At 33.2% G+C, this 22,952-nt stretch overlaps 1 protein-coding gene across 5 annotated transcripts in view; it reads left to right on the top strand.

Moving 5' to 3' along the window:
- DIP2 (disco-interacting protein 2) overlaps window positions 1-22,952 on the top strand; it is a 53,649-nt gene that overhangs the window by 1,655 nt on the left and 29,042 nt on the right. For 2 of the 5 annotated variants that reach the window (XM_013323750.1, XM_013323748.1), the window contains exons 2-3: window positions 5,837-5,914; window positions 8,165-8,278. In XM_013323750.1, the coding sequence (XP_013179204.1) occupies window positions 5,837-5,914; window positions 8,165-8,278 (192 nt within the window). The remainder of the gene's footprint in view (window positions 1-5,836; window positions 5,915-8,164; window positions 8,279-22,952) is intronic. The other 3 variants (XM_013323752.1, XM_013323751.1, XM_013323749.1) reach the window with 2 other exon arrangements.

Below are 22,952 nucleotides of genomic sequence, written 5' to 3'. Positions count from 1 at the left end.
AAACTTTCCAGTCTCTAGACCTAGAATTTTTAGGCTGTGCGTTAATAGTTGAGTTAGTCAGTTTACGCTGTTACATATGTATATAGATTGTTATTAATTCATTATAAAATTAACTACCTTTATGATGCTCACCTAAGCACGAACAGTAATTTTTACGCAAACTTTAGCTTTCTTTAATTTAATTTACGCGAACTTAATAACTCTAATGTACAAATGCGCTAAAATAAACCAATTTTTTGGCGGGAACCTGGCCTTTTGTCCCGAAAAGGTTTTGAAGTACATAGTAATTCTGCATAACTTATGAAATAGCTGTAGCTTTAGCCAAGATAACGAACTAAAATTATTTAAAGGAAAAACCTAGTAAATCAGACATAATATCTGATATTCAGGTAATAAAAAAATTGAGATATACTATTCCCCCGCAACTATGAGTATTTTTTCACATATTAACACAAATATTACCCAGCGAACAAACTTTGATAACTTGACAACGATATATTGCCAATATAATATACAGTCGAAGATGGAGTAACGAGAAACCTCAATAAGCGAGTGTCATTGTCTGGTCCTGAAAGACCATCATATCCATAAGCGAGAAACTCTGGTTAGAGAGAAAACTCTAAGTTATAAAAACATCGCGGTCCCTTGGACTCCCGCTTATCCAGGTTCAACTGTATTTCATTCATATTCCGCTAAATGGCGAGATAATGTAAGACTGTAAAGTTCAATTTAATATTTAAATTTGTTTTTATTTTTAATATGACTTAAGTGTAATACACAACTTCTTATATCAGGTAGATAGATTTACAAGTCGCATCATTTTACCAGCGCACTTAAGCCATTTTATTGGGAAAGCATGACGCATCAACACAAACCCGTTCGTCGTCGTGGCACAGTCTGACTAAGCCCGTCGCTGTAGAATCAATGGCCTCAATTGTGGCTCTAAAAATATTAATTGAGTCCTTTAATATACAGCATCTGTTAATTTCCATATTACAAATATTTTGTTTATCCCAAATATCATAAGGTGTCATGATAAAACACTGTAAAATTTAACTTTACTTCTACTTATAAATTTATAAATTGTGGTAATACTTTTAGTATGATTTGAGAATAACTAGTTTTTTTATTTAAATATAACGGTACAAACATAACATAATCGCAAATGCACGCGTTTTCCACTTTCAAGTCTTAAGGCTCTCAGGTTCGTTTGGATTGTCGTCATCCATGTGCAGTCTTCCCCCACTCCCCGTCGTTCGTGGCACCGCTTTGTTCCTGGAGTGAGCACGTCGCTCGCTGGTATATTGACCATACCCATATCCACGGAGTACGTAAAACAATCGCATAAAGGGAAGCTCTGCGAATGTTCACGAGGTCGGGTGACATCCGCTTTCGCTGTCGCTATACTGCGAGTGAAAACAGTTTTTCATTTTTTAAAGAGCCTTTTCATTAAATAAACACTATCATCAGAAGGCCGTCCTTAGTTAGTAGTTTCAACGAACCTACTAGATGCACTTACATTGTGAGAAATAAAATATGAACAATATAAGCCGAATCTGCAAATTTGTAATTAACGGTATAATTTATGCGTGTAGCAGGGCCGAATCAATGTTGTCACTCTAGTTTCGCAACTAACATGTTTGATACTATTTTAAACAATAATTATTCGCATCGCAAACCTTGCCTTGAAACTACTTCGAATTTTCAATTTCGCAAAGTTAAACCAGCACCCTGTAAAGTGAAGTTAAACAGCCAACAGGATTAGCGTAGTTCGAATTACTTACCGCGGTATTAAACTCCGCCCAGTTCTTGATACCTTTAACTAGGCATGCAAGTCTCAAATATGAACTGAGTGCATTATTACAAAACTTTCCATACATCTGAAATATACGAATAAAAAATTTCCATTCTTTTGAAGCCTGTGTAGCACATCCGAAAGTTTCATTACTCAGTTGCTATGCGATAGCGAGATTCAATTTGCAGATGCCGGGAGAAAAGAGCTCTGCTATAATCCCTTTGAACCTAGAACGTGGAACTTTTAATCGTTTTTTCTACCTGTGCAGTCTACTATAGTGCGTTTGTGCCGTGCGATTGTAATGCATGAAACCGTTAATACTTCTCAGTTTCGCTGGCGTTCATGTTTCATTCCAGTATTTGCTACAATTTTTGACCATATTTCTCTTTTATGCTACCTACAAAGATTCAATTTTTTTAATATGTACACTGAAAAGTTAGTATTATCGAAAAGTAAATCCAAACGATCAAAGACATACTTTGAATTAGCTTAATTGATTTTAAATAAAGTCATTGTTAATGTATCACATTTCTTAAAGTGAATGAGTTAAGAAATCTGCATTGAGTTTAGTAAACGTAAATAACGTGAAAAGACTAAATAATCACAAGATTGTCAAATAATGTAATTAAGATTACTAAGAGAATCTGTTAATTATTAATTAATTAATAGAAAATATTAATTTAATGGTAGTTCTTAAATACGATATAGTGGGCCCTGTCATTCCTTACATTACAACATTTCCAAGTGTACATAACGGAGATACATAGATTTTCTAAGTTAAGAAACAATGAATATTTTGAAAATTATCTTACATTGTAAATAACGATCATATTAAAATTGATATAAGTTAATGTAAGAAAATAATGTTACGAAAATGATGTAGTTTCAATCTTTGTTTTAACGTCGACGACAGTATTTTTATTTTCTATTTGAATAACAAAGGGACGTATAGTTAGTTGACAGCATTGATTTGCGCTTTCAAACAATTTGATTTTCCTTTATGCATGTTTGAAAGCTTTGTTCGAGAGGCCTTTGATGTACGGTAGGTTCTAGAACAGCTGTTACGCTGTTATCTGATTGTTCAGCTGTATAATTTAAATATAATGTGTAACAAATATTAAAAGGCACACAAGGTGTGACTTTGTTTGAATTTTTGGTGTGACGCTTGTGTTTGAAATTGAGAAGACTATGCTCTATTCGATATGCATTCGTGCGCATGATTTGGTACAAATAATACCATATCTGTTCAAAAAGTGGAAAATTAATATGATCAAAGAATTACAAACATTTGAAATAGAATTTCCAAATCTAAATAGTAATGTATTTTCTGTATGTTCATCGGTTTTCATGAATCGATCCAAGTTTTGCAGAAATGAATAATCTTCCACATTATCTGTATAATTAAATATTTCCTTTTAAAATATCTTTGTATCGAAAAAATAATTTAAAATATTAATTTGATGATTACCTTTATACCTAAAGTATTGTTTATTGGGAGCGTTTTTTTCCTAATAGAAATTATTATCTTATCTGTTGACGTCTTTCTGAGCTAAGCGTTGAACATAATAATAGTATTTAGTCAACTTTTTTCTTATATTTTAAAATAAATAATCACAATTAGTCACGCCAATGTAATTTGGGCGATGAATTGTAATTGTATTATTCAAAAAAATGTTTCGAAACCTTTCCATCAAGTTTCAGAACTTTTGCTGGATCAATTTCGTATGTGGTCTATGCTATTTAAATGCAATGCAAAATTTGAGTTTTAATATTACAAAACAAATATGAATGTAAGTGTCATCACTTTCTGTGTAATAAATGTAATCTTATCACTCTTCTTTATCTATATACAATACTTTTTGTATTACTTAAGTCACCACGAAGATATGTAAAATGTCCTATTTATTCGTTGTAAAATAATCTTACTAATATTATAAATGCGAACGTTTGGCGGTATGAATGGATGGATGGATGTTTGTTTGAAGGTATCTCTAGAACGGCTGCATAGATCTCGCTAAATAAATAAATAAATTTGGCATAGATATAGAACGTAGTCTGGAAGAACAAATACGCTACTAATTAAGTTTTTTTTTTCATTTCGTGCGGACGGAAACGTGGGCGATAGCTTGTTTCTATATAAATACGGTAGAAAATTCGTAGCAATGCCTGAGTGATGTATGTTGGACAAGAGTATAATTACGGAGTGTAATTAAATTTCTACGCCACAAAGGATTAAGGATAGATGTACGGTTATTACGAATGATTCAAGATCATGCGTGTTTTGACTTAAGATCTATGTTCCCGGGAGCCATCGAACACATTAAAATAAAGCTATCACGTTGGGCGGTCAGCTTGTGGCTGCATATAATAGAGCTATAAAATCGGAAGTTAGTTTTAAAATTCAGGTCAAACGTCCTCGAACAATGCCGTACCTATTTGGACTGCTGCGACTCTGTATTGCATTACATGCGTTGATTGTCCGCTTGTAAGAACCGTTTCACTGTCATGCACCTGCCAATTAAGTAAGAAATGTTATGGTGTGACAAGTCAGTACCCTTGTGGGCAAGCAAGTAACAGTTTTCAGTAAAACATTCAAAATGCATTTTGCATTAAAAAATATTTTTAACATTATTCATCTTATAGATTTCGTCATCAGTATTAACATAATAGGGCTTTTAGAGATATCATATTTGTAGAGCCATGTGCGTTTATAACTATCAGTCTGATTGAGAACGCCCCACGACAGTCCCGAGTGATATCTGCCAGTTTATGCAACTCGTTGTTTATCATCGATGTATTTTGTTTATGTAACAGTGTTAGAATATTGTAAATTATTAAGTTTAATATCCTCCTTGTCCTTTCTTTTCCGTAAAATGTATAAATGTTGTAAATATAACCTGCTTCGAATAGTAAATAACCTCTTAACACACCTCTGTACAAATCTCTGTTTTTTAACTGAAATGATCGTCTTTGTATACTCACCTTATCCCTGATCGTCAAACTCGGTCATTGCGTTTTTATTTTACCCAGTAAACTTGTTAGAAGAGTTAAAGTATTTTTTTTTGTTGTACGTTTTTATTGAACATGTTTCTCTCGACGCGTTATAATACATAGTTATTTACAAGGTCATCACGGACCCGACGCGAATGCTAGTGTGAATTAATTATGACTTGTTATATTTTTAGTGTAACACGTTCTATGTTTTTTTTGTATGAATTGTTATGTAAATTATAGTCTAATTCTTTTCCATGCACTACTGTGTACGTTACACTCTGTGACTCATTATTCGGATTACGCATATGACGACATCGGGCTGAGATAGGGACCGGTCTTGTGGCCAATCACGAGGTAGGAGAGGTAACAATTAATATAAAAATGGGGTATGAGAGTAATTTGACAGTTGTTTTCTTAAATAGTTAAAGGCGTCACGTTACTACGTAAGGCATTTTAGTTTATCATTAAATATGTACTAAATCTTATTTTTATAAAAAATAATTTGTAGCCAGATGAATATTATCGTGTATATCACTTATTTAGTAAAATATCCTTTCATGTCTTTCAGGTACTTTCTCATTTAGTCCGTTGCAATATTTAAATGAGAAAGTACGTTACAAACGACTATTTGCTTGTGTTGCTACTACTGCAACTCAAAGGGCGCTTCGTAATAACCGTTGACGTTGGCAAAATTAGCCTGCTTCACAACACTCGAAAGAAGTATTAAAATGAAAGTCGCAATTCAAGTGTCTTGTGAAACAGCTTTTTATTGAAATTCAGCTCCTTTAATATTGAATTCTAGCGATGTTTATCAACCAAAATATTAAGTGAGCAAAGTTATCCTATTTTCGTCGGCTTTATCAACTCCCAAATGGATATCTGTTATCTTACAGGCTGAGTGCTTGACATACTATCTTAATTATAATTCATATATTATATGCGAACGTCAAAAATACCTTAACCGAACTTACAAACTCGAATTGCTTAAATATGGTTTGTTTTATTACTATGCAAAATGTATTCACCAATGGTCTCCTTACTTCCCAGGTGATATAACACAGAAAGGCTATGAAAAGAAGCGCGCCCGTCTTCTTACCCCCTATATCGCTCAACAACAGCCCCAAGGTAAGTCTTCTTGCTCACGAGTAGTATGTACAAGCAATTGCTACTAACTTTATGTTGCCTCAACTAATTATTACTTAATAGTAACTTCATGACACGCGAGTACTGGCTTTTCAATCCCGCTGTAATTTTTCCAACTTAATTGATTACGTCACATGCCAATTTGTGTGATCCTCCCAGTACTTGTGAGTCCAAGGACGCAATGGAAGCGTCGACGGGGTCAAGTGTCAATTGATCGCCGTCGATGGACGCTGGGCAGTCGCGAAATTATCATGCGCAGTGGCACCATTCGCCTCCGTCCCACAACAAGGGTCAAGCGGAGGGGCCATCTTGAATCTGGACTTCGAATAGACGAATTTGGAACGTTAGCTCAATAGTTTAGGTACATTATTAAATGATTTATTTCTGCGTCTTGTGGTAATAACATTTTTATGCTATCAATAATAAGGTGCAAGTTAAAAAAAGTTAGTTTAAAAAATACAATCTCAGCTAACGTTTCAGGTCCGCTGACGAGGGTTATTAAAATAATGAGGTCGGCCTTCATTTGAACGCGTAAAAAACTTGCGATTTAATCTAAACAATTTAGAATGACTTTGTCCAGCGCCCGTCGACTGTGATTTTATTTTTGGTCCATTCGTATTTATGTTTTATTTTATGATTTCTAGTTACTACATAATTGTGTATCTTGGTTTAGTTAGTTGGTGATCCACACGCACGTCAACCACACTTTATCATCATGGTACGATACTGTCGCATTGGCACGTAATGTTTCACTAGTTACATGGCACTATCAGAGCGAAACAGCTTTTTTGCTTACGGTGCAGCTGTACTTAAGTTGTTCCTATAATAAAATACTTGGCCCGAGGTGAAACGTGATGAGGTTTCATAAAGTAAAAGAAATCTTTAGGTCAATGCGTAAAAAAGTATGGCATTTTATTTCAATCATCCTTCGTAACAAGTGCATGATCCATTGCGAGCCGCTTGTCATTATAAAACTCATAACAGATCTATGTTAAATCATGCAAAGTAAGCTTCAAATGTTCTTTAATTTGCAATTATTGTTTTAGTAGTCAAGTAAGTCACGTCTGACATGAGAACAAGATTCAATAATCAATAAAATAAGAATAAACCAAAGAATACAAACTTTTCTACGTATATTTTAGTAGAATTTACTTGATAAGTTAATCGGCAGTTAAATCACTTCGCGGTAACAGAAGTGGCCGAACGGACGCAGTCGTAAGTGATGTGCATCGGTTAGTATCGGGCGGTTCTCTTTGCCCCTGGCTTTTTCTAGATAAGCGGAGCGGATTGCAATAAACGGGTTCAGTTTACAATTTACGCGAAATTTTATGCGAATATATCTTTTTATTTGTAAAGATCCTATACTTAATGTCCAAATCGTATTATTCAAGGCCATCATTTCTTTTGGAACTCTCTAAATATTCCGCTGTCTCTTATCACCCTATCCGCAATATTAATTTAGCCTTACCCATTGTTTCGGAACAATACGCATGCTATATTTTTATACCAACAAACAGAACGTCTACACAGTATATATACATATTAAGAGCACATCAGACGTTTAAAAATATTATCACAGTTTTTACACATTGTATAAAGAGGAACTCTTAAATACTCTTGTAATCCATAAAATATAACGTTTAACAATGTAAGTAAGCTTTTAGATATGTCAATTAGGTCAATGTATATATGTTATTGATTATTGTAAATAAATAACTAAAATAGTAAAATAAAGCTAATGTTTCATGATGAAGTTTATATTAAATAATTGAATTTAAGACCCACAAGTAAATATTATAAAAGTATTTGTCACGAATTGGTTTACCTCTAGGGCGTAGTTTCAGGTCGAACGTTTTTGGGCCTGCATTGCGCCACTGATAGCGTCCTCACCTCGGCCCTTATCAACGGCAAAGGTCAATGAACTAGTCTGATAACTACGCACTGCGTAACCACAGGCGAAAGCAGGGTTTAAACGGTAAACTCAAATCTCTACACAACTTTTACACTTGCATTTACTTATATATATTTTTTATATATTCTTATAAAAAAATGGTATTAAATTGAATTTTTAAATTATTTCTTACCGTGTTTTTCTTTTTTTTGTTTTATTGGCAGACATTTGACCCATGTGTATACGATAAAAGTTTAGTTCAGCCTTTATATTTTGTTAGCGATATAGAAGTTTTGGGTTTTGTCTAAACTGGTGGGCATATATGGCGGTATGTTGTGCAGCAGGCATTCAGGCAGTGCGCGGACCGCGCGGAGACGGCGGCGGCAGTCGACAGCTCACCAGAAACCGACGCACTCATCGCCGCGTCACTCACAATGAGAAGCGATACCATTCAGGTATCTTAAATAGCTAAGCGATTGGTAATTGCCACTATACACACAGACATACTACTCATTACATTTTATTCACAAATTCTCCACTTGTCATCACACTGAAGTATATTCTAACAGTAACCTAATCCGGCACGCGTTGCAAATTATAGTGCAAGCAAAAATTTACCATATTCTTTAGGATCGAAACACTCTCTGGCGTCTTCGAAACACTTTACCAACGTAAAAATCGTCTATATTTTCATAAATTTAGATACAGTTTATCAAATAATAAAGATGAGATCATAGATTTTCGTACATTGTATCGCATTTACGAAGCATAAACAATAAAGTAAATCATCAGCATTTTAATAACCGCTCGTGCAATCCACGTTGCGTGTCTAGATGTATTTAAAAATATTTAACTTGATGTGCAAGACGCCGCAGCCGTTGCGGTGGCGCTCCCAGTCTGTTGCGAGATTACAACATCTATAAAAAGAAAACGTCAGTTGTACAGAGAATTCGGAACCACTGTATGTATCGATTCGCTTCGTTCTTTCAATACCGTCTAGCTTGTGTACGATGAAACGGAATCGTTACGCCATTACTACGCAATTTTACCAATATATATGAAGGTCATAATCGTATAAGTTGTTAATTTTAACATCAAAGAATAAAACTAAATCCCATAGTTCGTAAGAATTTTTAAAGTTTTCAAAGCAAAAGTCTACCGTACTCTATATATATATATATATATATATATATATATCGTGTGAAGAGAAGTAAAATGTATGGAAAATATTTAAATTTCAAAAAGTTTATTCACCACATTACCTTCGATAGGTGATCGAACTCCCGTATTATACAATTGTTGCTCTAAATAAGTCCATCACATTATTCAGCTCCCTCCCATACACACTGATAGTCGTCTTGTTTATTACAACTTTATTTCGATAGCAATACAGACTATTTAAGCAACTACCGAAAATTTGATGCAAGTTTAATTTTTCTTCTAAGCTAGGTAGAGCAATGTTTTGCAGCTGTAACGGTACCGATGCGTGCTAGAGAATATTTCCTTTTATGGTAATTTTAAACGGCGCGTTAAACCTTGTTGTTTTGAGCTTCTAATTCGATAGATTTTTGTTTATTCTTCTTTAAGATTATACCGCGTTACATAAATTTATATAAATGATCAAATTTTATATTTGTATTTGTATCTGAATAAAATATCTATCAAAAATAAACAGTAAGTCAAAATTGACGGCGTTAGAGCGTTCACACCACAGCACGGAAAACCTTTCAAAGGACGAGGCAATAAAACTTTATAAAGAACGGACGGGAAATTTCACACTTGAATGACTGAAAATTCTTTTAACTTTAGTGTTTTATTTTCTTTGTAAATGCTTTCTAGTTTGTAAATAAATGGAACATTTATATCAGATGTTTCTCTATTAATTTCTTTATTGTATTTAATTGAATCGAGCTTGCGTCAAACTCAGGCGAATAAATTTGCTAGATATAGTTCTTTCGCCGGTATTAGCTTTTTAAACATGATCCTTAAGTTAAATGGATAAAAGTCTTAAATTCAGTGGATACATTTTTATTCTATCTCGTGTATGTACGATGTGTAAATAGGATTATTTATATGGGAAGAGTTTAAAGAGACGTGGTTGAATTTATTCTCAAATACTTTATACGAACTTTTGCTCTTGAAATCGTCGTCGTGGATTAAAAAAAAATAGTAAGTAGCCTATGCGTTCTTCTAGACTATGAACTACATTTATGACAAATTTCACAGAGATCCGTTTAGCCGTTTTGGAGATAAGTAAAAGCCCACCCACCCATCTATCAAACTTTTGCATTCACAATATTAGTATGATTTATTCGATTAATTTAACTCTGTTCTGCTTTATGCATCGTAAAGTAAATAGTTGCACAATCAATTGAATGTGTAGGGTTAATATTGCCTTGACTGCACTACGGCTTAATAACAGAACAAATTGGTTTGTAGGGAATGTGTCGTGAGCTAAGTACAGGAATTCCAATCGGATACAATTTCTAACATGAACTACTCGGTTTGTTATCTTCCAAAACGCAATTTGTGATAGCTTATAGGATTTTAGATACAAGCAAGCTAGCAGTTGGCCGTATCCCTTTGAATATAAACAATCAAAAGCAAAGAATAACAGTGTTGTAAAAACCAAAAGATAACGAAAGATAACTATTATCGACCTCTCAATAATCCCATACTTAGGCTGCGAACCAATAACAAACGTCCAATCTATCTGGTAAAGATCATTTCTTAGCCCTTAGTTAAAGTGATCAAATCTTACGAGATATAATGGCATAATACCGTGGTTTTCGTGACTCAATGTATTATATTAACGACTTAAGGTATTGAATAAGTTACGGAATAAATACCACATTCAATTACGTTTACATTATTGGTTCTATAACGTTATTGGAGAACGGTAAATTGCAATGGTGTGATAAAAGACTTTTGTGCGATTATTACATAGACGATGCTTTTATGATTTCACCTATTAAATAATTGAGCGTTGACAATGATAAAGGCAAACAGTAATGACGTATAAATAGCCTCATCCCTACTGTATGGACTGTTATTGTTAACTGTATAGTAACAGTAGAATGCACCAGCACGCAAATGCATTAACGTCTGTCTATTCAACATATATGTAGTAAACAATAACCTGATATATTTAAAATACAATTATTATATTCAACTTGCAATGCTTTAAAAATCTAAGTATCCTGTTCGCCATGCCAAACTGCTAACGATCTGTGTTCCAAATTGAATTTAGATCCGAGTAGCCGTCTTGATGTAATATAAAAATCAAACTGCAATTCATTCATCCGTCAAAACTTTCGCAATATTACATTTTTAGTAAGTTCGTTATTAAATTGCTCGATTTACACTTGAAACGTTAACTATTGGATGAAATTGAATTCTTAGCCATCATTTACACGGGCGTTTTTTAACGCTGCGTTTAAATTCGACGTTGAAAATAACATTTTATTACTATCCTGATTGTGAACCAAAACTTAACATTTCCCATTGTTGCACTAATTGTCGGTCTATCCGAGTACGAGACGTTAATTTTTAGGAATCTAAATCGACAGGTCGCTAATGTAATTGACCTAATTATGGTTAAAATTGAAACGTGAAACGGTATTTTTTTCGACGTCATGTATATTTTTAGTACTAGACGTTGCTATCATCGACTACGATTAGTCGTACTAATAGGTTAAAAATAACCGGTGCGCATTGCCGGTCACGGGTCACAGTCATATGCGGGCACAATACAACTCCAAGTACATCGGTTTGCTTTTAAACGGCATATTTAAAACTCGACCGGTTATTATTATACGACCACTTTAAAACGTCAAATCGTTATTTTACTTATCAGCTAAATGTGGAATTGACCAATTTATCTGTTGTTCGTCAAATATAAATTTTATAATATAGAGCAAGCAGTAAATTTTATGTAACTTGCGTTTTATCTGATATTCGTATAATTCGGTAACAGATATTGCATAGGTTGTAGAAAAAGATTATACAGCGTTCGGTGCTAAAGCTAAGTCGCTATTTTCATCGTCGTTTTTCTCTTCACTTTTAAAGAATATGTTCCGAAGTAGTATGTGAATAACTTAGCATTGAGATGTTGCAAACATTTCCCAGTTAGTAGTCATTTTCTCGACGAGAAAAAAATGTTAATTACTCTTATCTTCTAATTATGGAAAATAGCTTATAAATAACAAATTAATTATAATATGGCTATTTTATAAACAACTAGGTGTCGCCCCCGACTTCGTCTGGACGGGATTAAAACATAGACAGTAGTCGTTGCTTAGACTTACTGAATATTCATATAAAATTTCATAGAAATCGGTATAGCCGTTTCGGAGGAGTATGGTTACTAACACTGTGAAAAGAAAATTTTAAATAGAAGATGTTTTAATTTATAACAAATAGCATGAATACCTAAAAACTGTAATGAAGACATTTAAAAAATCACGGGCTGGTCTTATCTTCAAAGCGTCTGTGTAACAGTAATTTCGCATCGAGATAGATCTTTAACATGATTGATGCTTCTCCTAACGTTAAGAGATAAGTTGTTTAATGATGTAGCATAATGTATGCGTATACAAGTGAAACGAAACTTCTTGGCGTTAACCGAGACCGTAATATTTGATCAGCTGATTTTATTTCTTGTGATTTTTTAACTCTCATATTCCGATTACCCGTTTTACGATAAAGTAACCTTATTTGTTACTTTAGGTCTTGCAAATCTTTAAATATTATTTAGTCGCGTAACAGTCTAGCTTATAGCTCATGCTTGTGATGTATCAGAGTTACTTAGAAGTAATGATATCAAACATGATTCATAGTAGTGAAAACAAGTTGTATACGCTATGAATTGAAATGACATACGTTAATAATTATTATCCCTCTGGCTCTTCGGATACAAAGAGCGTCTCATATATAATAGTTGTATAAAATTCTCCTAATAAATCGACACAAATAGAGACCAACATTTTAGCTTTAATACGACTATCGAATCATAAAAATTCTAACGCTCGGGGTAATAGAATACATTTCAATGGTTTAGGTACTCTGAATTCGAATTTATGCGATAGAAACAGTAAACAGAATAGGCATTGTAATTCGGACGATGCGCGCGAACAAGCCAATTTAACGTGTATTGAGGTTTCTCCGACGAGATGACGAGAGTTCATTGCATCGGTTGCATCTAACAATGGAATCGATTAGTATGATCTGATAGATTGATCTGATAGTATAACAATGATATTGACGTCTTACATTTTAACTACTTTATAGCTCTGTTTCTTAATAAATGTCTACGAAATATTGCTGTAAAAAGATGTAATTATTTGTCACCTTAAAGTTTTTGTTTAGATTCAATTTAGTTTTCAAATATGTAGACAACCGCTCAATCTTTTGGCTATCATGACTTGTTCTCAAAACAGCACGTTTCTGTTAGCATAACAATACGTCAAAGTCAAATATTTGCAATAAAACGAGGTGCTAAATTAAATTTTATAATATGAGAGTATCGAAGCGTGTCATGGTCGGTGTAACGCAATGCAACGTGCTGTTGTATACGAAATTAATTGGATTATGCTGAAAGCAATACGCTCAAATCATTACACACATTTGCTAATTTTGAAATTACTTAGCGCCGATAATGTTTATTTCAATCTACTACTAAACATTACCATATGTAAACTTACCACCATAGATAGGGATCCATTTTTATAATTATATTATATATTACTAGCTAACGCCCGCGAATAGTCCCCCAGACTATGTTCTACATCTGTGCCAAATTTCATCAAAATCCGTTGACCCGTTTCGGAGATGCCTTCAAACAAACATCCATCTAAACTTTCGCATGTATTATATAAATAATATTTAAATGGATCTAATGTAATAATCTTATATTGTTAAAATGGATCCCTATCCATATAACCCGAAATTGGAAGCTTTTGATAAGAAGCGAGTTAGGCTAGGTTTACAAGACATGTTGACTTAAATGTCTTTCTTCTGTCTGGCTGTCTGCCTGTAATATGAGTCCCACTGGGCGAAATCCGGTCCGGTTTCTATTTATCGCGTGGGTTTACTTTATATGTACAACGTATCAATTCCTCGGCCATATCTTAGTTCTGAAAGCGTTATCAAACTAACTTATACAAATATTTGCAGCGTCACCAATTGCACAAAAACTTTCCTGTTATGTATAACTTAGTGTTTTTAGGTCGTGAAAATTATTTTTATTAATAAATTTTGCTATTTTTAGTATGTAAAATAAAAATTTTCTTTATACAAGTGCCAGAATAAATCATATTGCATACTTTCTAAACACCTATTCTAACAAAACAATTATAGTAATGAGACTAAAAATTTGTCATAAAAAATTTAATCACCGTTATAAAGTACTTTGTTACTTTGAAGCTTATAGCCACAAAGCTACGGAGCAAATATAAAGAAATGAAAACGTGAAAATCGTTACTGAATCTAAGCCACGAGCGTAACCACGAGCGTAGCCACGCCTATAGAAGTTCACGTATTCGTATTTAATGCACGGAAAGCAACTGAAAAATGTTTGAAGGATTTTATACCAATGTTGAAACATTTCTGTTAACATAAAAGTTTTTTACTGCCTCAAATATTAAACAGAGCTCTTAATGGGATTATACAAAGGGAAAATATTTCGTAATTCATAAATGATTATACGTGGTTCCTACGTTCTTAACATTTACAATATCTACTAAAATGTTAATCTATCGAAACTTGCACGTAAATTAAAGTAATTAGCTTAAATAAATGAACAACGAAATGTGTAAGTAATAATTTGTAATGCTTTCTAGCAATTTAAGTTGTAATTGAAGATTAACCATACCAAAAAATAAAATGTGTTAAGCATATAATGAATATCGGGACATTAACACACAGAATATACACACCTTTTACACTGACACAATAGTGGCTGCTACCAATCCAGCACTGTATGGTTTTTAGTACACTATAAATTGTTCAAGTAGTTTCATTAGATATTTTTGTGTGTGAGTTTTCTGAATAACGTAGTTAGGCACAAGTTTTTTCTACTTTACATTAAGTCACGTTAGCTTAAGCAATTTATGCATCTAATTTCTATTTAGTAAATTGTTTTTATCATTTATTATTAACTTAGATATTTTTAAGAAGGACAATCGTAAAAATAATGGTGCTATGAGTTTGGCTTCTCGTAGAATTGTATTATTCAATTTTGCACACTGTTTAACATTTGAATGCACGCATGCTGTTTTTATAGTGTACAGGAAAAAACAACGATACTTTGATTAGTATATTTTATTAAACCATCAAGATTAAATCTCTCAACAAACTTAATATGAAAATGAAGACACTGAATTAAACAAGTTTGAATTTGAAAAAAGAACAGTCCTTGAATACAATTTTGCTCCTTTACCGGAATAAAGAATCGTTTCCTTTAAATAAAATAAGCTATTCTATCTTTAGTATTTATTTTCTTTAGCCTTAAGCAACCGTCCTTTCTTTCACAAGTATTTTTTCTTCTGTTCAAACTTCCTATTGTCTGTATTTAGAATACTTTCCTCTTAAATTTGTTGTATAATAATGTTAAACATTTTCTCTTTACGTAAGAAAAATTGTTTTAACCTATAAGTTATTTCAAGTTACACCTTTTATAAGATCAACCTTCAAGGAAGAGTGTTCGAAGTCTTTAAAATACATAAAGTGGAGGTATTGTTAAGTTTCCGAGAAGGCATATCGTCTTGTATCTGATGCTTTTATGCGAGTATAAAAGCAACGGAGAAAATATATTGTTGGAAAACTTGCTGGCGTGAACCACGTATTGTAGCTATCCCTCTGAGACTTAACTGTTGACTTAGTCACTGTTCCAACTTTATATCATAAGTTTTATTTAAAGTTATTTAAAATACTATTACATACTATTGACACTCCAGAGATAATGTTCTGTTCGGAAATTTACCGGATTTGGACGTTTTATAAATTATAATGTAAACATTTTTTAAATTAGCGCCGCAATTTTTGTCTACGTTTAGGTTGTGATTAAGCTCCAGTATTTCTGTTTTGTATGTTTTGATGTTGAAGCATAAATGCTTAGCCAACTCAATGAGACGAAGCGGTTATTTCGCAAGCGCTTTTAGAGCCCGTGTCAGTAGGTTGTGTTACGTAAACATGCGTTTTGTTTATTCGTTTGATGGCAGTATTGAAGAGGACATACATCGTCGGACTAGTTATTTACATCGTTTCACTGTATCTTTTGATACTCTATATATTGCTAGGTTTTCCTCCTTTCTTCGAAAGTCAAATCAATACGTAACACCATGTGAACACGTGTACACGTGTCCTGAAGAATATTGTGTTTTCTATTTGTGTTAGAATTTGTATTTGTTGTTTTTGTTTTGTATGGACCATGTGTCTGAATTAAAAATTTATTATTATTTAAGTATGGCTAGGATCAAGCAATCCGTAATAAATATAAAGCAGTGGATCATTCCAACATTGCTAATATATTTATTAACATTTAAATTAAAAACCAAATAAAAAGATTCAAATAGATTTATTTTTTGTTTCTTGAAAAATATTCAGATTGCGTGCGGTCAAAGAATTTGAACTTTATGAAAATGTTGAATAAAAAATTTACATGTTGTAATAACCTTTTTCTCAACTCAGGTATCATGAATACATTATAGCATGTACTTACCTTTTGCTGTCGTTACTAAAATTTTTTATGAAAATAGGCTTTATCAAAATTAAAATTGGGCAGTTGTCCAACATGCAATCGGGCAAAACAAGCAAGCATGCTGGTTGAACCCGTCAGCCCGGGCTTTCAACCACCTTCCAAACTACCGGGACAGTTCAAGAGATCTTCAAAAAGAGTCGAAAGTCAAACCACACGCTGCGGCACTGACACACCGTTGGCTTTATTCCAAACGTTCTAATTGAACCCCCCTCATACCTGCCACCCTTTACTCCTTTATGTGCATATTAAAAAGGGTATAAACAATGTTATATAATAATTAATTATTTTTCTAAGTAATTTTAGTTCGTTGTTTAGTAAATTCATAATGGGAAAAATTAGATATATAATGTAATTTATATAACATTTATTCGCTTTCGAAAAAGGGTAGGTAGAGATTAGTTTTTTTTTATTTAGTCTAGGCACATATTTGATAATTACTTAAGCATTCATGTGCACCGATTATACCTGACTACAAAACCTTTCTTTATAATGTCATACCCAAGGTAAATTTTTATCTTGTTAATTGTTTTCTCAAACTTATGGAAACGCTTAGCAAGTCACAGCGATTTTATCAGCGGCGTCATTTACCCATTTCAATAGAAAAATCCCACGTTGAGATGCAGACTTGCTTAGCAAAGGATTGTTTAAAATATTACACGGAGAATTTCTGACACCCCCTGATTCATCTGTCACTTACATTTCTGCCTTTGTCTTGAGAATACAATACCGAACGTGCTTTCCTTTCATATTCTAAGGTACTCCTTAAATGTTTTGCGTATTTTAAAAATATAAAACTCTATTTTAATAGTATTTTCAACAAGCTTAATTTTCTTTTTCCAACACTTACGAATTGTTAAAAAAAATATGATTACAACATTGCTGCTATCAATGCATACATCTCACTGTTAAATTTACGTGAAATTGTGACCACTTGGTATTTATTTCGCGAGTAATGCGAAATTGTCTTAGGAATGTTTCGGAATGATGTATTTTCGAATATCATTTCCAGCTTTAAAGCTGGATCAATTCGTAATTGAATAATCTCATAATATTAGCATCGAATCAACATAGACAAAATCATTGAAATGATTAGAATTGTTGCAATGCAAGGAGATCAGAGTAAATAGATATTTAGCAATGGAACATTTTTTACTATGTCTAGTTATCATACTTTAAATGTTACTCTTTTTTTCATACTTAAGTCAGATTAGTCTTTACAAATAAGCAACTAGCTCAAGTAAATGAAGCAAATTAAGAGTAAGTATTAATTACGACAAAATATTTCATAAAAGTGTATACTAATTGGACGCACTGGGCGCAGTTGATTACTACGTCGTAGCAAACGAGGCTTTATTTCATCCACATTTACTAATGATTTCCGTTTCATCCATTAAGTTACTATTTATACAAATCTGTTTTGTTTTGCTCTTCTTCGTAAGGGATATTTTTAATTTAATAATATTCGTAATGTAATATTCAAAGTAAATTTTACTTATGTTTTCTCTATACAAAAACCTAATGTCACGATGTTTGCTTTTAAGTTCAGCTGTTTTAACCTTCATTAGGGAATCTTGACGTATAATTTTGATCTAATTTTATAATAGTTTATGTAACTTTTATTTCCAATGTTTTTTTACTTGGTTGATAAGGACTCACTTGTTTTTTATTTTTAAATTATACATTATACAAATATTTGTTCATCTTACAATATTTGCAGTTATTACATTTTGAATGGTTTAGAAATTGAAGAGTTTAAATAGATTTATATGTTCGTAGGTCATCAGTCACAGTTAAAAATGTCTTTGTAATAAAATAGAAATGGGATACTGAAAAAAGTTTTGTAAAAATACCGAGAAAGTTCCAATTTGTTATTTATAGTCTGTGTCAATATTTGTTGCAAAGTGCTCTTGCCAATTAATTAGCCAGTTTTCCAGTAGAAATCCATTACTGAAGCACTAAGGGTGCGCGGGGGCGTTAGAGCACACAGTGTGGGTTGGTTCGCTTTATTACTCCCACTCACAAATTATTTTTAGTGTTTCACAGAAAGTAATCAACAAAATCAATAAAATTAAATTGATGCTAACCGTTCTTTTAATAATAAATATGTTTTTCTTTCGTAACAGCGATACATTAAATTATTAGTAGCCTTTCATACCTCGCACAAAATGTATATAACTTCAAACAGCTTCACCTCCTTTCTTTAACCTATTACTTCAAATTCGCACAAGTTTGATTTCATAATGAGATTCATATTAACACCAGTTATTTACACATACATTTCTTCATATAAATTGCTTATTACTTCCAATACTTTGAATTGTAACAAGTATAATTTTAATTTGAAAGGTAAAGATTAAAATGACTGAAATCCCTTGTCGGCGTTGTTGTAATTTCCAAGTACGATAGGCAGATACGCCTTTGCGTTATTATTAGCCTTCCATAAGTTGGATCAATAAGTGCTTAAAAATTTAACGTTTGTCTACGAGTTTCTTAGTATTTGTATTTATATGAACGGCTTTTGTTTTATTAAAATTTATACCGCTTATTACTGCATTCAGGGTCGATAATAATTGGTCTACTTAAGACTTAAGTGCGGTAGTTACTTTTTAAATCATTTATTTAATATAGTAAATAAAAGATCTAAAAAAACACGTTGATTAAAAGAACAATAACATTTAAAAATTACAACACAGACTTTTTTTGTAAAAGCCTTGTTCATCATCACGTTGAATTTAATTAAAAAAACAAAAGTGGTTAAAAACTGACTGTGTATAAAAGGGTTTTAAGGTCTGTGGCCGACAGCTTTTTTCACTGTTGTTGCGTGGTGAGGGGTTTTGTAATACGATGAGTGTCATCCGCCGCGGCGGCTCGCAGGTAACTAGCTGCCCTCACCCCATGCTTCCGTTATATTAGTTTTTAATTTACACTACCATTCAATTTGAATTCCATTAATCACTAAGAACTGAAACAAACATGTAACAAAAAACGATAAAACTATGTGGTGAGTATTTAAAATTCTTAAAAAACTGAGAAGATGATGTATCTTTTTATGGAGGCTTTGACAATTGATACGGTAACTGTAGCTCAATAAGATACAATAATTTGCATGTACTTGTAAATATGCGTACAAAATCGACGGTAATTTGACAAATTAATCAAATGATTAAATGAACTATAGGCATGAAAGAGAAATATTATGTGAGTGTAATTTATATTTATAATAATGACTGTTGTATTGAATGGTGACAAGAAATTGATTTGTCAGTATAAGCGAGTTATTAATACAATAATGCTGACGTGGAATCCTACGGAAGTATGTCAGGAGTTACTCAGAATGTGTCGTTGCAAGCGCACATTGTGATAAAAAGTACTTACTTAAAAATATACATAAAAATCGGTGTAATAAAGATACTGTTGAAATAATTTTTTATAAGAATGGATTAAAATGCAATTAAACATTTCTCCGACCTATATGCAAATAGGTTAACTGTTAAGAATAACGGCTCGATTTTAAATAGGCCACTGCTCGTACTTTCAGATCTCCCTCGGTGAATGTAACCCAGTTGGGCCACCGTTGAGAGCATCCCGTGTAACCTGTATGTGACTTTTCGGAGGTACTCATTTGTTATTACAACTTTTGTATCCAAATTGACAAATTTTCTAAATAATAATACCGAACGACTGACATAATTTTTTTTTTTGACGTGGCTATTAGCTAATGGGCTAACTTTAACATGATTAACTAAACTTGTTAAAATTATTTTCTGAGAAATACTGTTAAATGCTTCTAATATTGGTTAAATATATTACTTTTCTTTAATCCCCATTGCTTTCAAAGTGTGTGTGTGTGTTTTGTATTTTCAGCGAGTTAATTTTACGAATTCATAATTATTTCATTGAATAAATTATCGTCTAACGATGCTACTTCTCCCTTGTTATTTAATTATTCATACAACAAACATGCACAAAGTATAATAACGCTGTTCAGTGAAACATGATCCGTCTACTTGAAGTTCATTATTCTGAATTACTCGGTGACATATTAAATGGTTTTTATTTCAGATGAGTTACCACAATTTAAATGATTAATTACGTATTTAAAAATTTGTACTGAGACAGGAAGGTGTAATACAATTTTTATTGCCTGACTGATGGGTATACTGGAGAGCAATGTTTTTGGGTATGTTGGCATTGCATATGGGTCTGTTTAAACATTTACTCCGTAGGGGGATTGACATATTTTGAATTGAATTGTCTTTCTATTCGCGTTCTTCTCTGGAGTATAGATTGTAACTCAGTGGAACTTCTTAATTTTTATCCCAATATATTTTTGTATTCGCCACATAATTTCAGTTCTAATTGTGAATCGTTGTAATAAATCAGGTATCGTAAATAGCTAGATGTAGGGATCTCAAGCCAGCGATATTAATCCAAGCGATGACGGGAAGCGGGGACAAATTGAATAGCATGATCATTGTACCGGGTGATGCGATTGGGAGTCGAGTTGCCTAGTGTCGCTGTCGCCGGGCACCCGTCGCCTGTCGCATTCTCCTCGCCCTCCTCGCCATTCGCCCGCCGTCTGCTCTCCCTCCCTACCCCCGCCCAGCTACCCGGGCAACTGCACCGCCCGCCGCAGGGCGATGCCGTTTGATTAACCTTAGCTTTCAGATACCTTGCACGCCTGGCAAATTATCGGCCGAAACCCCATTCCAATTTAGAACTCGACGTCCATTCATTCATCAGTTTAATTACAGATTTCAGTTTCAAACAGCAAAATGAACAAGGCTTTGTTGTTTCTGTTAATACCACAGTACCTATACCCGACTACAAATACCATGAATATATTGATTAGACGTTCTTTTCTACCATTTTTATTATACATTCTCGGGTACCATTAGATTCAATGTCGACTGTTTATGAGGTCTGAACGAGGATGTGACCCACTTCTAATATGTCTGTGAATGTCATTAAGGTGAATATCATTCCCCCCTCTCGTTATCGTTAATACAAACTTCATATTTCAATAATTCTTTCACTTCTATATGATTTTAAGAATAGCGAGACATAAAATTCTTTTCAACGCCGCGTCGATTAATTGTGGCAAAAATGTTTTAATCATAAAAATGTTAAAACATTTTTAACTCAATGCTTGATCTCGTATATTTTTATCGAATCCTATAAATATTGTACGTCTGTGAAGTGAACGAACGGAGCCGTAACTTATCCCAGACAATTGCTTGCTGCAGACTCGCGAATTCTTCGTATATTATTTAGATGCTACTTCTGCTGTACAGATTTCGTGTCTAGACTCATTCACTATTTTTAGATAGGTACTCTGAAAGTTTTGAACGCAAAAGGTGAGATTATTTTCAGTAGCTTTATGAATCCGAACATTCCGTAACATATGGAATTTAAATTAATACTCTTCCCTTCACAGAAAATGGAACTGTACATTTTCCGTATGCCGTTTTTCATTTCCAAAATATGCGAAACTGTAGCACATTGTTCATACGAGTTAATGAGAATTATTTTGTTAACAACTTTTGAATACTGATACGACTAGTATTTGACGTGATTTACAGCAATATTAATAGCAAGCCAGCAATACATGTTGTTTAAACATTGTAGAATTTTTTTTTATTATAATACATCATCTTGATACTTACTATGTTATCTTATGTCCCCGTCTTTTTTCACCATTTCCCTTTTCTATGGGATTAGCTCTCCTAATTTTTTACTGACATAATAGATTTATTAAATAAAATATTACAGGCATTACTCCAGGAGTACTCAGATTTTGTTACTAAAGCCTAGTATAACACCTATCTTAAAATAATTAATACAACATTTACTATAATAGATATTATATTTATTTAATATTTTAGGAATAGATATTATTATTATTAAATATTATATTTGTATTAGGTATAATTTTTTTTTAAGAATTATCACTAGAATAAAAAACGTGAGTATTAATTTGTAGAGCATATTATTTGAGTAACTTGGTCATCAGGCTCGTTTACATCGTGTACTTTTTTTAAATGTCTGTCTAGGCTCGCTCGCGTTTTGAACAATTTTGGACATTTAGTGCAGCGCACACCGTCTAGAGAATGCTTGTGAAGCACGTGACTTTGGAGAGCCGGTACCGAGTTGAACACACGCTCGCACCAGCCGCATGTTGTCGCACCAGGAGGATGAATTGCAGCCATGTGATTAGCCAAGCCGCGCGAACTCATGAACGTTCGTCTGCATATATTACAATAACCATTACTTTGCTCCGAGTGCTTATACTTGATGTGGTTTTTAAGGGCCAGCCGCGAGTTGAATATCTTCCCGCAATAGTCGCACGGCACGTCAGCGTTCCTGCAGCA

The sequence above is a fragment of the Papilio xuthus genome, unplaced genomic scaffold (assembly GCF_000836235.2).
Source record: "Papilio xuthus unplaced genomic scaffold, Pxut_1.1 DF825017.1, whole genome shotgun sequence".
Lineage (NCBI taxonomy): Eukaryota > Metazoa > Arthropoda > Insecta > Lepidoptera > Papilionidae > Papilio > Papilio xuthus.
The sequence above is the reverse complement of the archived record's forward strand: the minus strand, read 5'-3'. Positions and strand labels throughout refer to the sequence as shown.